This window comes from Balaenoptera physalus (genome assembly GCF_965194825.1).
Source record: "Balaenoptera physalus genome assembly, chromosome: 16".
NCBI lineage: Eukaryota > Metazoa > Chordata > Mammalia > Artiodactyla > Balaenopteridae > Balaenoptera > Balaenoptera physalus.
The window spans coordinates 66,158,170-66,173,721 of NC_138898.1; the positions used below are offsets into that span (position 1 = coordinate 66,158,170).

At 43.7% G+C, this 15,552-nt stretch overlaps 1 protein-coding gene and 1 long non-coding RNA gene across 18 annotated transcripts in view; one reads left to right on the forward strand and one right to left on the reverse strand.

The window, feature by feature from the left end:
• The window catches only part of MRTFB (myocardin related transcription factor B), a 258,022-nt gene that overhangs the window by 240,819 nt on the left and 1,651 nt on the right, over nt 1-15,552 (forward strand). For 12 of the 16 annotated variants that reach the window (XM_082429618.1, XM_082429615.1, XM_082429617.1 and 9 more), the window contains 4 exons: nt 1,552-1,710; nt 1,973-2,110; nt 9,247-9,307; nt 11,509-15,338. In XM_082429618.1, coding sequence (XP_082285744.1) covers nt 1,552-1,710; nt 1,973-2,110; nt 9,247-9,307; nt 11,509-12,044 — 894 coding nt within the window. In that variant the 3' untranslated portion in view covers nt 12,045-15,338. Of the gene's footprint in view, nt 1-1,551; nt 1,711-1,972; nt 2,111-9,246; nt 9,308-11,508; nt 15,339-15,552 lie in introns of those variants that run through there. The other 4 variants (XR_014254724.1, XR_014254725.1, XR_014254723.1 and 1 more) reach the window with 4 other exon arrangements.
• Nucleotides 2,385-15,552, reverse strand: part of LOC309645105 — a 48,798-nt gene continuing 35,630 nt past the window's right edge. The window contains exons 3-4 of one of the 2 annotated variants that reach the window (XR_014254739.1): nt 8,181-8,258; nt 2,385-3,589 (exon numbers count right to left, since the gene is read on the reverse strand). This is a non-coding gene — a long non-coding RNA (uncharacterized lncRNA). Of the gene's footprint in view, nt 8,259-15,552 lie in introns of both variants that reach the window. The other variant, XR_014254740.1, reaches the window with a different exon arrangement.

Here is a 15,552-nt window from a genome sequence, read left to right on the forward strand (position 1 = left end):
TATTTTCATGCTTAAGGAATACTTATACACATTTATAATAAAAATATATAGGTTAAGTTTTTCTCTTTCAGAATACTAGTAGTATAAAGTATATTAAAATTTTTACGAGCAAACCAGTTCTGTGAAATACAGTTGCAAAATCAACATTATGGCCATACATTTGCAACAGACCCTAAAACCTTTGGCTTTTGATGGGAGCTAAACAACACACTTCGTAATTCCACAGGAAGAAGTTCTCACCTCTGCCTGACAAAGCAGAAAACAGCTTCTCAGAAGGGGGCGGATTTTAAATGAGGCCTTGCAAGGATTTGGAGAAATTTTCAGAACAGTGGAAAATTGAGTGTGGCCACAGCACATGTGGCCTTTCAGTTAGGATGGAAAAGGGGCCAGGTAGTGAGAAGGCTAACATGCCAGCCAAAGATGAGGATTTTACCCCAAAAAAAGAAGAGCCAGTGAGTGAGTGTAGGAGGGCCTCGATTGCAGGGGTGTGTGTGTGTGTGTGTGTGTGTGTGTGTGTGTGTGTGTGTGTGTGTGTGTGTGTGTGTGTAGCCAGTGAGTGAGTGTAGGAGGGCCTCGATTGCAGGGGTGTGTGTGTGTGTGTGTGTGTGTGTGTGTGTGTGTGTGTAGACTGTCATCATGGCAGAGGGTTGACAGGCAGGTAGGCGCAGGTAGACAGCAGTGGCAGTTTTCCAGTGACGGATAGTGAGGACCCGGATCAGGACAGCAGACCACAGGTCCCGACCCAGGAGGTGTGTCTGAGATGTGTGAGCACTGAGGGCTCCCTTTACCTAAGTTTCAAAAATAAATGAAGGCAAAACCAAGAATTTTTGCCCAGAGGCTGGGGGCAGTGGGAAGAAAGGGGAAAGTTTAATTTGGAACATATTAAATTTGAGATGTCCCAAATGTATGTTTGTAAATGTTACAAGTGTGGCTTTGGCACTTGGGAGCAAGGCTGGAAGAGAGAGGTGGGCTTGGCAGCTATGAGCTAAAGAGCCATGAGAGCAGATGAGGAGAAAGAATCATACTGAGCTTTCCCACAGCGCACTGCCCCCGCTGCTGTCCAAGACAGAGACCGCTGACGCTGGGGAATCGCGGCCTGTGGGCCACACCCAGCCCTGCCCGTGTCTGTAGGTGGAGCTGTCCTGAGCCACCCACGCTCACTCTCATCCAGGCTGTGTCGGGGCCGCAGGGCAGGGGCAAGCAGTTACAGCACGTGCTGCACAGCGCCCAACCCCTAAACTATACTCTCCGTGGCTTTCACAGAAAAGATTCGCCAACCCCTGTTCTTTTTTTTTTTTTTTTGGCTGCACTTGGGCTCAGTAGTTGGGCTCTAGAGTGCAGGCTTCAGTAGTTGTGGCTCACGGGCTTAGTTGCTCCGCGGCATGTAGGATCTTCCCGGACCAGGGCTCGAACCTGTGTCCCCTGTATTGGCAGGCAGATTCTTAACCACTGCACCACTGGGGAAGTTCCGAACCCCTGTTCTAAAATGTGGTTTTCTTTATTAGGAAGAGCAGAAGAACAAATTGATGGGCAAATATTTATTCATTACAGGTTTTCACAAATTCAGTATCCAATACAGTTGTTCCGTATCAGAGACCACCCGCTCCAGCGGTGCAGCAGCCCTTTATCAACAAGACAAACAACAGCATCCTTCAACCCAGAAGCACGCCACTTCCGTCCCTGCAGAACGGCCCCAACCCTCCCAACAAGGTAACCAGCCCACGGGGCAGCTGTGCCAGCACATACAGGGTGCAGGTTCATCCCAGAGCCCCAGGCTTCGGTCCTGGACGGCCGAGTGTCAGCATTAACGGGAGGAAACAGCCGAAAGTCCCGGGATGGTACTTGTTCCGGGGCAGCTTAGCCATCAGCACAGTGAGGGTGGCCCGGCCCGCCGGCACCTCAGCCTCACCGCCCAGGATCCCTGGGAGGCCAGCCTGCCGCCGGGCTGACTCTCCTCCTCTGTCTGCCGCAGCCCGGCTCGCCCCCTCCGCCCCAGCAGTTTGCGGTCCAGCACTCTCTGTTTGGGAGCCCGGTCCCCAAGACGAAAGACCCTCCCCGCTATGAGGAAGCCATCAAGCAGACACGCAGTGCCCAGTCTTCCCTTCCAGAGGTAAGGAGGCCCCCGCTATGAGGAAGCCGTCGAGCAGACACGCAGTGCCCAGTCTTCCCTTCCAGAGGTAAGGAGGCCCCCGCTATGGGGAAGCCGTCGAGCAGACACGCAGTGCCCAGTCTTCCCTTCCAGAGGTAAGGAGGCCCCCGCTATGGGGAAGCCGTCGAGCAGACACGCAGTGCCCAGTCTTCCCTTCCAGAGGTAAGGAGGCCCCCGCTATGGGGAAGCCGTCGAGCAGACACGCAGTGCCCAGTCTTCCCTTCCAGAGGTAAGGAGGCCGCAGCCCTGATGTGGTGGGTCCTCTTCAGCTTGAGGCCCTGGTCTAAGATGGACTTGCCTCAAGAGAGAGACACGTTTCATGACTAGGAGCCTTGCTTGCCTTGTAAATGCTATTTAAAATCAAAATATCATTCACTTTGGAGACTCCCAGCAGTTTTCAGCAGCCGTATAACCTGCAGTTCCTATTTACTCAGAATTTCAGTGTTGGTTTGTCTTTAACTTCTCCTGGGGGCCAGAGGCAGGTTGTGTTAGGGATAGATGTGTGTATGTGTGACCAGGGCACGTATTTTATACAGGTCCCTTTTCTAAAGCCACCATTTGTCAGGCCAGCATCAAACTGACCCTCTCCTGCCCGGATGGCCTTCCAGACTGCCCAGCACCCTCTGCTCCAGCAGGCAGGCTCGCGCAAGCAACTCTGCTCATGTTTTGAGCAAATGCACTTCGGAAGGGACAGACTGAGGCCCTCCCGGCCCCGCCATGTACTGATTCCCGCCTGGTAACCGTGCGTCCCTCTCCTCTGAGCCTGCCTTGTTGCTTTGATGAAATAGGAGGAGCCGCACTTATTCCAGAGATGGAAAGAGGTAGAGCTGCTGCTTGTGAAAGCATCTGGCCTCTGGTGGGTGCCGAGAAACGACAGCCTCGTCAGACCTTACCCTGAATGCTCCTCCTGGGCTCGCTGCCTATTTAAAGCTTAAAACTCAACTCACTTTCAAGAAAGAACCCCGGCCTCACAAGAGGATGCAGGGGGTGAACGTGACGCCACCGCATGGGTGCTGACTGACAGACAGTGGAGGGAGAGGTGTGCTGATCGGAGGCAGACCTGCTCGCACAGCCACAGCAGGCTCACCGGCAGAGTCGTGCTGCTTCCCTCGCTCCCACAGTCCCCATGCAACTCCCTGGGGCCTCCTCGTGCAGGGGGCGGTGCGGGGCCAAGGACTCAGCACTTCCTGCGCAAGCGGCAGCCGTGCCGTGGCCACCTTGACCACGTGGTCGCCCCAGCGCTCAGCTGCAGACACTGCTCCATAGCGGCCGGAGCGCCCAGCGTGGCACACTCACACAAGGCACGCAGGGAGCCCGAGCAGACAGCCTCCTCGAGGAAGCAGACAGTTTCCACTTGCTTCTTCGCGTCCACTTACTGCCGAAGGAAGGTGACTGATTGATTGTAAAATGTTCCTTCAGTTCCAGACTCAGCCGGGGCCCCTATATGTGAGGAAAAGCCACATTTCAGAACTAGGTTTAGATATTTGCAAAAAGAATTGAAGCAAATGGTGCTGGCCTAGGCTGTGCTCTCCTTGGTCCATCCAGAAGGAACATATCTTCAAGAAAATCCTTCCAAATCTGGCTCTCACATATAGGTTACTCTGTACCATTTACTTCACCAGTGTGACGACAACAAAGAATCATCCTCTCACCTTAAACTTAAGAGAGCTGATTGATTGGAATCTGGGCCCTTTGTCTGTCTCTGGTTCATGCATATAGACTGGGGGAGTCAAGTTCTGTTCAGATGCGGAGCTAGCTGAGCATCAAAGTCCAGGGATTCTGAGGTTTTTAAAATACATTTACTCGGACTTCCAATTCCACTATTGGCTAATAAGTAAGGCCCTACCAGTTCAGTCTTCCCACAGATAACAGCTATAAAGCCTGGTCATAACACAAAAAGCAATTCTATGAAGTCACTGAAGAGTGACTAAAGGGCTTCCCTGGTGGTGCAGTGGTTGAGAATCTGCCTGCCAACCCAGGGGACACGGGTTCGAGCCCTGGTCTGGGAAGGTCCCACATGCCGCGGAGCAGCTGGGCCCGTGAGCCACAATTACTGAGCTTGCGCATCTGGAGCCTGTGCTCCGCAACAAGAGAGGCCACGATAGTGAGAGGCCCGCGCACCGCGATGAAGAGTGGCCCCCACTTGCCGCAACTAGAGAAAGCCCTCGCACAGAAACGAAGACCCAACACAGCCATAAATAAATAAATTAAATTAATTAAAAAAAAAGATCTTCCAACAAACAAAAGCCCAGGACCAGATGGCTTCACAGGCAAAAAGAGTGACTAGAAAGAGTCATATTCTGATGAGGGGTCTGCACTGAGAGGAAGGGAGTTAGATGGCATGAGTTCCCTCTTTTTGCTGCTTTTACTCTGGGGTCAAGCTAAGTGGTGAGGTTACTGGTAGAAAAACTGCAGCCTTTATGCCTTGGGAAACCAGAGGACTGGTTCTTTCCCTTCTGGGTTGCTCTCAACTGAGAGAGGAGATGCCCAGATTCTGTCTGCCCACATCTCTGGCTGACCCCTAAGCCACATAGGTATAGAGTAGAGTCATAGGAGATCAGCTAAAGACAAAAGATCTGACCTGAGATTGGAACTTCTGCCCAAGAAACATTTTGAGGTTCAAGTCCAACCCAAGTTAACCGCCTACTAAAACAAAAGAAACCATTCATCTGAGAAAAATGACAGAATACAGTCTCCACAATTTGATATCCATGGCAGCCATTCATAACTCGGCAATATACAAAGAATCAGGAAAATGTGACCCTTTCTCAAGGGAAAAAGGCAATCAGCTAAGACCAACCCCCAGCTGATTTGAATGTTAGAATTCGCACATAAAGATTTTAAAACAACTATTATAACTATCCTCAATAATGTAAAAGAAAATATACCTGTAATGAAGGAAAAGATAAAGAATGAAAGCAGATATAGAAATGCTTTTTTTTAATGAATGGAAATTCTAAAACTGAAAATTACAGTGTCTGAAATGAAAAAAATTATAGATGATCTTAGCAGAATGGAGATGGCAGAGGTAAAAAAGCGAACTTGAAGAAAAATCAATAGAATTTATCCAATCTGAATAACAGAGGAAAAAAAAAAAGATTTTAACTCATTATTGACCATGGGATTTTTGCAGAAATTAATGCCTGTGGCTGGCAATTTTTATTTTGGCCAGCCAAAAATTAATTCTGTTATTTCACTAACACTTTGGGGGTTATTACATTCAGTATTTACACCTGACACACCTGTAAAGTCTTCTAATTTTCATGAAATGTTGTCTTCAATCCACTCTTCTGTAGAAGCAAAGGAGCATTCTCCAGCACCGTGAGTTTCATTTTCACTTTCCATATCAGTATCAATCACTAAGGTTTTTTGTCTTTTTTTTGGTCTAATAGTCACATCATCTGAATCAGAACTATATTCTGAAATACTATCAGAACTTCTGAGACACTAGTATATATGTCGCTCAGACAATCAGAGAAAGTATCTGCATAAAATTCACTGAAAAATTCTTCACTCAAAATTTCGTGATGCATCATTTTTGAAAATTTACGTTTATAATAGACACAAGGTTGGAACAAAAACCTAACAGGAAATGTGAATGATAAGGACAATCATAAGTTGTATAATGAACCCTTGATCAATTTTAAGCTCTAACAACTTCACACAGTGATATTAATTGTATCACTCTCTAAAAATGTATTCATACATCTCTAGTCAATAATGTTCAGGTAACAAAAGACGTATTAATACATCTCCAGTCAATAATGTGTTAAAAAAGGTGAACAGAGCCTCAGAGACCTGTTATTTAACATCAAACAGTCTAATATGGGTATGATAGGAGTCCCAGGAGAGGAGAGAAAGGAATGAGGCAGGTAAAATATTTTAAGAAATACTGGTCAAATTTTTTACAAATATGATGAAAGACAAGTTTACAGCTTTGAGATGCTCAATGAACACCAAATGGGATAAACAGAAGGCCTCATCATATCCCAGTCAAATTGCTGGAAGCCAAATTTAAAGACCAAATCTTGAAAGCATCAAGAGCAAAGCAGTACAATACACACAGGGTAACAACTACCACTGACCCTTTAACAACCACCTTTGACCCTTGAACAACACAGGTTTAAACTGCACAGGTCCATTATACACTGATTTGTTTCAATAAATACATAGTACAGTACTATACAATCCATGGTTGGCTGGAACCATGGATATGGAGGGCCAACTATAAAGTTACACATGGGGCTTCCCTGGTGGCACAGTGGTTAAGAATCCTCCTGCCAATGCAGGGGACACGGGTTTGAGCCCTGGTCCGGGAAGATCCCACATGCCACGGAGCAACTAAGCCTGTGCACCACAACTACTGAGCCTGCGCTCTAGAGCCTGCGTGCTGCGACTACTGAAGCCCGTGTACCGCAACTACTGAAGCCCGCGCACCTAGAACCCATGCTCCGCAACAAGAGAAGCCACCGCAGTGAGAAGCCCGCGCACCGCATCGAAGAGTAGCCCCCACTCGCCGCAACTAGAGAAAGCCCACGCGCAGCAACGAAGACCCAACGCAGCCAAAAATAAATTTAAAAAAATAAATTAAAAAAATTAAGTTATACATGGATTTTCAACTGCTCGAGGGTGGTGGGCAGTGTCCCTAACCCTCATGTTGTTCAAGGGTCAACTGTATTTGATTTGTGGCTGACTTCCCATCAGAAACTATGGAAGCATGAAAAGAATGGAACAACATCTTTAAAGTTCTTGTGGGGGGCCGGGGCCACTGTCAACCCACAAATCTATATCAAGTAAAAATATCCTTTAAAAATGAAAGTGAACTAGAGAGAATTTCAGGTAAGGAAAAATTAAGAATTCATTACTAGCAAACCTGCATTATAAGAAATGCCACTGTCTTGAGGGGCTTATAAAATTTATAGCTATAATACTTAAAATAACTAATAAAAGGATGGAGGAAATAAATGGATCTTTATGTTTACCAGGGTTTTATATTTTATATGGAATGGTACATTAAGTAGCCTATGAAAAATTTAGGGTGTATATTGTATACCTACAGTAATAACTAAATAAGTATCACTTTTTAAAAATAGAAAAATTAAGTTAGAATTCCCCCCAAAAAAATCAATCTTTTTAAAGGCCAAGAAAGGAGGAACAAAACACAGGACAAATAGAAGCAAATAATAAAGTGGTAAATCCAAACGTAACCATATCAGTGATTATACAAGACATACTAGTGAAGTAAACAATACAATTAAAATGCAGAAATTATCAGAATGGATAAACAAATAGACCCAACTGTATGCTGTGAGGTGCTTTTAAGATACATCTGCAAATTCTTTGACATTCCTCCCTGGGCTGAACTTAGTGACTTGCTTCTAACATATAGAATTGGCAGAAGAGATGGTGTGTGGCTTCTGAAACTAGGTCATAAAAGCCACCCCGCTTGCGCTCTCTTGGACTGCTGGCTGTGGGGACCATGCTGTGTGGACCGTCCAGCAGCGCTCTCTCTGCAGAGGCCCGTGTGAAGAGGAACTGAGGCCTCCCATCAACCACCACCACCTTGTCAGTCATGAAGTGAGTCACCTTTACAAGGACATTCTCCAGTCTTGAGATGGCTATAGCCCAGCCAGCATCTTGACTACCACATCCTTTAAGACCCCACGCCAGAACTACCCATCTAAACCATTCCTAAATTCCTGACCCTCAGAAACTGTGAGAGAAAATCTGTTTAGTGTTTTAAGCCACTAAGTTTTTCTGGACTAATTTGTAATACAGCAATAGATAACTAATATATGCATCTACAAGAGGCATACTTTAAATACAAAGACACAGGTTGAAAGTAAGTGATTGGAAAAAGATATACCATGCAAACAGTATGCATGAGAATTTCTGGAGTAAGCAGAAGATTAGAACAGACATTTTACCAAAGAAGATACACAGATGACAAGTAAGCACATGAAAAGATGCTCAACATCATTAGTCGTTAGGGAAATGCACATTAAAACCACAATGCAATACCACTACTCACCTGTTAGATGTCTAAAATTAAAATGACTGACCGTACCAAGTGTTGACGGGAGCGGAGAACAACTGGAAATACCCATTGCTGTGGAAATATAAAACAGTGTGATCACTTTGGAAAACAGCCATCTCTTAGAAAGATGAACATGCGCCTGCCCTATGATTCTGGCATCCCACTCCTGAATATTTACCCAAGAGAAAAGAAAGCGTGTGTCTATACAAAGACTTGTACACAAATGTTCACAGCAACTTTATTTGTAATAGCCAAAAAATGCCAACAATCCAAACAAACTGGTGTTTCCATACAATGGAATACTTCTCAGCAATAAAAAGGAATGAACTATTCTTCAGCTGTACTCTACAACATGGTTAAATCTCAAATTTATTACGTTGAATGCAAGAAGCCTCCTCTACCCTCCCCCTGCTAAAGAAAGTACATACCGTATGACTCCATTTATATAAAACTCTGGAAAACGTAAATTCATCTGTAATCAAGGAAAGCAGATCACTGGGTTGCCTGGGGATGAAAGGAGCATTGCAAAAGAGCATGAGGAAACTTTAGGGGAAACGGATATGTTCATTATCTTGATTGTGTTGATAGTTTTGTCGATGTATACATATGTCAAAACTTATCAAATTGTATACTTTATGTAAGTGTAGTTTTTTGTGTGTCACGCAACTCTCAATAAAGCTGAAAAAATATAGTATGAGCACCTTTATACATACCTTGTATTTTTACATAAATGCAAATGAATAAAGACATTTTTAAAAGAAAGTGTCAGAGGCCTCTCAAAATGCAACCAGTGATAGAAAATAAGTGTATAAGTCGGCTGAGCTGGGTAAAAAAAAAATCTTAGATTTTTACAATTTTTTCACCCCATTCTCACTCTGTCAACTTACCGGCTGTGACACATTGGGAAAATGGCGTAATGTCTCAGGTGACCTCAGTGTTTTCAAAATTATCAAATGAGAGATTAGGCTAGATGTTCTCATAAGGTCCGTAGTGCTCCCAGCTGTCTAATGCTTCCAGGTTTGTACGAAAGAAAGCTAACGTATGTTCTCCTTTGTTGTAGATTTCCAATGCACACAGTCAGCAGATGGACGACCTCTTTGACATCCTCATTAAAAGCGGAGGTGGGTCAAAGTCATATCAGACCCCGTAGGGGTCTTATCACAAGTTCATGAAAGTTTTCCTCTAGAGCTCACAGCGTATCTGAGTAGTGAGAAACATATTCTTCTAATTCTACCTCAGTTTACTCTTTTAAATCTGTTAAGTTCAGGCGATTAAAATGAAGGAAAAGCCATTGTTTCACTATAACACAATAATTTAATAGATTTAGAAATAGATGTATGCCTGTTGAAAAAGATAGACTACCTCAAAATAGCACAGGAGAGCCAGATAGCACAGGAGAACCAGATTTAAAGTCCACATTGAAAAACTTCAAAACTTGCTCCACGTAAATGTTGTTGTGATGGGATAAAAATTCATTGTGCATTAATTTCATAAAACCTAGTTACCTAGCTTGGGCTCTAGTAACTTTATTAAAATTCAAAGGCAAGCACTTTCTACATATGATTGAAAATCTTAGATTTATACAATTTGTCATCTTAAAAAGGGATAAGGGACATTAACCACAAAAGAAAAATCAAGGATCTCTCTGCCTCAGCTTACATATCTTCAAAAATAAGTGTAAAATCAGTATTTCAAAACTTCAAATGCTATTTTGGAATATTTTTAAAGTATTCTCAAATTACCTTGGTGAAAGAGTTTTATTCAGGTTTTTAAAGTGATCAAAATTTCTCCATTCATAGCAGGTTCTATTTGATTTGAGGTTAATGATTTTGTCGTAATGTTTGACAAACATAGAAAATTCTTCATATTTGACTATAGATCTACATGTGCAAAGAGCATTTTCTCGCTAAGAACTATGTTGGCCTTGCAAATAATTTAAACTCATGATGTATATCTAAACTATGGAAATTAAAGAAATAGATATACCATGGCCTGAATTTAAGGTTAAAAAAATAATAAAATGCTTTTTGCCAAATCTGGTGAAAATACTTTTTGAAATGATTAAAAAGAATAATGTTTACAGCCTAAACTTGGAAATTAAAATATGACAAAGTCATAGTAACAAAATAACAATTGAGTTATTTTCTAAAAGGGATGATTTTTTATGGCAAAGTATCCAATGAGTATATTATTTTATCTTATTGTATACTAATACCAGTAATAATGAGAACAGAAATTTAAATAGTTGATTGTAAAACTAATTATTTAGACTGCACTTTCAGCTTTCAAAACAATTCTCAAAACAATTCTAGAGATGACAACAGAAAACGAAGAGCAGCGTAACTGTCCTAAAACACAGGCAGTGCACAGCCTGCAGTTCACGTACAGCAATCAGATTGCAGGTTCTTTCTCTCACCTATTTATGTATCCTAGTCACTGAATTGTGAGAGCGATTATTAAATACATGTTTCCTAGTGTATCTGCATATAAATGAAACCAGTCAGATACTCATAAGAAAGTGAAAAAGATACTTTATTCAAATATATGTAGCTCAGTGAACACTGGTATCTATAGCAGATGGTCCATTAATTTGCTACTTGATCTGGCAAGGAATAACACGTAATTAATGCTTATTAAGACATTTACCAAATCCTCAAGATTTTATATGAACTCAGAAAATGAGACAAAGAAAAGAAAAATAAGGTAATCCACCTCATCTTGGAAAAGATGTGTTAGCTTTAACTCAGAAATGACATAAGAGAACATGGTATCTTTTAAGGACTTTATATAGAATGTAAATGGCTAAATTCAGCACACAGTTCAATTATAATGATAAAAAAAGAATATAATTAGAGCTTTCATAATATTAAGGATGTACTTCATGCCTGCACAAACTCAGGGTATCCACTTTGACATTCACTGTAAGGGTGGTGTGCCACTGTAACAGCAGATTCAAGGTAGAGGGTAAGACAGGAACCTGTCTTCAGCCTGGAATGACTGAGAATAAGAACCCAAGGATCAAATAATCTAAAACCATCGATTCCCACCTGGCGGTAGAGACTGCTTTTAATGCTTACTCTTACTAAAAAGAATTGAAAGCATATCAGAATGTTATCAGCTTAAATGTTTTATCTATTTAACTAAAATATCCATCATCCTAAAGGTTACCCAGGACTGTACCTGACCAACAGCATCCTCTTCCTAACTCTTAAGGTGGACTGTGTATAAGTCATCACAAAAATACAAAATAATTGCCCTGGTAATTAATAAAAAACGTTTAAATAGTACTAAATCATTATTAATTACTTCAATTATTTTGCAGAGATTTCCCTCCCTATAAAAGAAGAACCTTCTCCTATTTCCAAAATGAGACCAGTGACAGCCAGCATCACCACCATGCCAGTCAGCACAGTGGTGTCCCGGCCACCACCCCAAGTCCAAATGGCACCACCCATATCCTTAGAACCTATGAGCAGTTTATCCGCCAGCTTAGAGAACCAACTAGAAGCTTTCTTGGATGGAACTTTGCCTTCAGCCAGTGAAATTGCTCCACTGCAAAGCAGCAGCGAGGACAGGGAGCCCTTCTCCCTGATAGAGGATCTCCAGAACGACCTGCTGAGTCACTCAGGCGTGCTGGACCACTCACACTCACCCATGGAAACTTCCGAGGCCCAGTTTGCAGCGAGTACTCCCTGCCTGTCCCTTGACCTTTCTGACTCGAACCTGGACAACATGGAGTGGTTAGACATTACCATGCCCGGAACGTCCTCGGGACTCACTCCTCTCAGCGCCACTGCTCCGAGCATGTTCTCTGCCGACTTCCTAGACCCACAGGACCTGCCACTGCCATGGGACTAACGGCACAGATTTCTCATCCCAGATTCCATGAGGGTCAAGAAGATGAAGATGATTGGAGAAGGTCAGTTTTTAGAGACAGATCCATAGTTGCATCATTGCAATTATAATATGTTGTCACAGAAAGAATGGAGGGATGGTCAGAGGCTGGAAACCAAGTTTGAAAACATTTCATTGCATCCAGCAGTGAATGTCTACGATTTAATATAGCACAGAGCCTTCTGAAAAAACACTACTCCAAGAAGACTTATGTATTTCTCCAGACTTCAGTAAAGAATGAAAGGTACCTTTAGATAAAAACATGAAGCAGAGTAATGTGTGCAGGGCGGTGATACCAGGGCCTCTGGTCATCAGCTACCTTTAAACCTCTGTGGTCACTTTGAGACCCTAAATAAAAGGCAAATGGCTCCACTCAAAAAGAAGGGAGGTGAGAGACCACTGCACAGGGTATTTCCTAGAAATGGCCTGAGCCCAGCCCAAGAGGCAGCAGGGGGTCAAGGGCAGTGGTCAGCACCAGCCAGTTCAGTGACAGCTTCCCGCTGAAGACTTGTTGGTTCCATTCAGAAACCAACGTAATTTTTTTGTGTGTTATAGTTTATTTTGTGATTTTGGGGAATCTTACTTTAGATCTCCAAATTTAAATTGAAATGGAAGATCTTCCACCATAACCAGACAGTGTCTACAAAATACTGTCATAAACAATCCACTGTAAGAAGTCAGGTGTACTGATAACACTGAAAATTCTACTCGCAGCCCTCTGGGTTGATTAGGTTGATTTTAATGTGTATCTTAGACATCTGTATGTGTGCTCTGACATTGTGATGTGTACAGCCTACACTGGAGTAAGGCATTAGGTACCCAGTGGTCCTACTTCTTGTAATAACTCGAATATTTCTGGAGTACTTGAGCCACATGTATTTCCGTATTTAAAGAATTGCTGACTAACTTTCAGGTAACCAGACCCATCTCAAAGAACCAAGAAAAGGCTTTAGCATAAAATACTTTTCTGAGCTGGTAAGTTGCAAAGAGAAGGCAAGGGAGAAGTCTGTCATCAACCTAGGACATTCCTACAACGGTTACAGGTGAGACAGTGTCGCCAGGTTGGCCAGTGGACCCAGCCCTGGCCGTCCTCTTCTCTGTCGCTTATCCCTGGTTACTGTTTTACAGGCTTGTAACTGGATGTCATACCTGAGCTCTCACTATATCATCAAGCTGAAGATTGAAAAACTGGAGGTTTTATTAGTAGTTTTTTATATAGAAAAAAGTTGTATTTGTTGAGTAGTTTCATAATTTTCTACAATGCCAACTATCACAGGATTTCCAAGATTATTTCAATCAAGCTAGTCATTTAAGTAAGTATATGATAAAATATAAATACCTGAAAAAACCCCACCTGAAATCTACCCCAAAGTGCGGAGGTTTTTATTAAATAACATCACTGTGCTCTCCCCCTCACCTGTGTAAACCCTACGTGTGGTCAGGTTTTTTCTCTGGGTTGTTAAGTGGTGAAAATTGCCTCTTGCAAGTCACTGTGGGAACCTGACCCACTACTTGGAAAGAGTCTGTGAATCATTTCTGGGTTTGTGTTTTGCCTAAGAACTGATCTTACTGTATATTTTTATTTCAGTTTGTAAATTTTACTACATGTAAGAAAAGTCCATTTTCCCAGTATTCAGTTGCCCACAGCCCTCGAGCCCTCAGTTGAAAGCCCTCCCAACTGGAAAGTGCTTCTGGATGATTCAAGCAGAGGCAGTCACGCACAGCGTGGTCTGCAGTAGGTACTTCGAGTGTTTAGCAATTGGTAATCCAACATGTAGGAGCCAGGAACCGTTAACCAGAGCGCCGCCATCTGACCAAGCCCAATGGGACAGTTAACGTCCTGGGCATGACGTGCATCTCGAGTCAGTTCCTTTCAGAGGGCCTGTGGCCAGGGGCAGGGCTATTGACCCGGGAAGGTACTTTTCTTAGGGGAAGTCTGGGTTTTTGTCTGGGGCTTATATGGTCCACACTTAGACTCTAAGCATCATCTTCATTCAGATTTAAATGGCTTATTAAATTAGCACCAAATATCAGTGAGTCAGCAGGAGGCAACTGAACAGCTAGTGGTGCTGGCTCTTGTTGAGTAACTTTCTGTTTCCATCATCCCGAGTTGTGTACATAGATTGTTCTCTAGCCCTCAGCTCCCCTTATTGCTTTTTTAAAATAGATTTGAAACATGCCACAGGAAGGTTGCTCTCCAAAAATACACCCTGCATTGCAAAGAATGCCATCTCATGAGCCTGCTCTCTCGACTACAAATTGCTGAAGTGCCCACTTCACATGTGTGTTCACACCTTCACGTACCAGCATTTCCTTTAAAGGCAGGCCAGGGGCCTCTAGTACTGACCCTACCAGCCAACCACTCGCAGCATTCCACCCGGCCCTCCCGTCCTGGCTTGAGCAGCCAGCTGGGCCTCTGTGACACCACTGCTGCTCACCAGGGTCTCAGCTAATGTCCCGGGTTAGCGTGAGGACACAGACCGTGCGCAGCGTGTGACGTGACCAAGGTGACATTCTGTGATCACAGCCCCTCTGCCCTAACTCAGTGAGCGTGACGGTAAGCGCAATGGGAAAGGCGTGTGTTTACCAGAGAGGACGGTTTTGGGTTTGAGGTGAGCTTCACAGCCCTTTAAACAGAGGGCAGAAGCGCTGGTTGGATTTTCAAGTGTTCATGTGTGTGGTTTAGAAGTGGTGCTGTTGTACACCATCCTGTAGAATAGCATACTGCCAAGCAGAAAACCAACTCCTAGAAACATTCTCTCATATCCAGTCTTATTTCCTAAATATTCCTGAAACCCAGTAGTATCAAGCTTACCCTGCTAGTCTATAAAGGTATCAGGTCTTGTCATTAAGGGTGGGATGAATAGAAAGTTACACCGAAGCTTCAGGCATATGTGGTCATCTTGTACATTTCAGCAAAGCATGTACTAGGAAACCTCTTAGGACAGTGTGAGTGCTTCACGTTCTAGTGTTCTTCCTGAAATGTGCAATCTACTGTATAGTATCTGCCACATATTTGTACATAGATGTAGTCTGAATTCATGGAACTTCTTGCTCAGACACTATTTGTGTTCGTTTTACATGAATATTTTTATGGCACGAAATAGATCTTACTTAAAATTTGCTTTTTACAAACTGCACGGTTGTGTGACCCATGGCAGTGCCGTTTCAGAATCGTGGCAGAGGCAGTGCGGTGTTGCCCCCTAAGCTGCCGCCTGTAGAGGGTGCCGTCACAAGCTGTGCAGCCGGGGGACCCGAGTGATGATGGATCAGGAGTGTTTTGTCACCAAAGCTGACTCAGGCTTCCTCTACCCCAGATCATTCCAGGCCACACAGCTTTCTCCAGAGTCCTTTCGGAATTCCCAAGCTGAAACCAGCCACAGCAGTGCCGGGACCGTCCCTTTACTGTCCGCAAACAGCCTTTGGCCGGGTTTGCGCCACACCCTCACGCTGTTTCTGGGGCCCGTCTGGT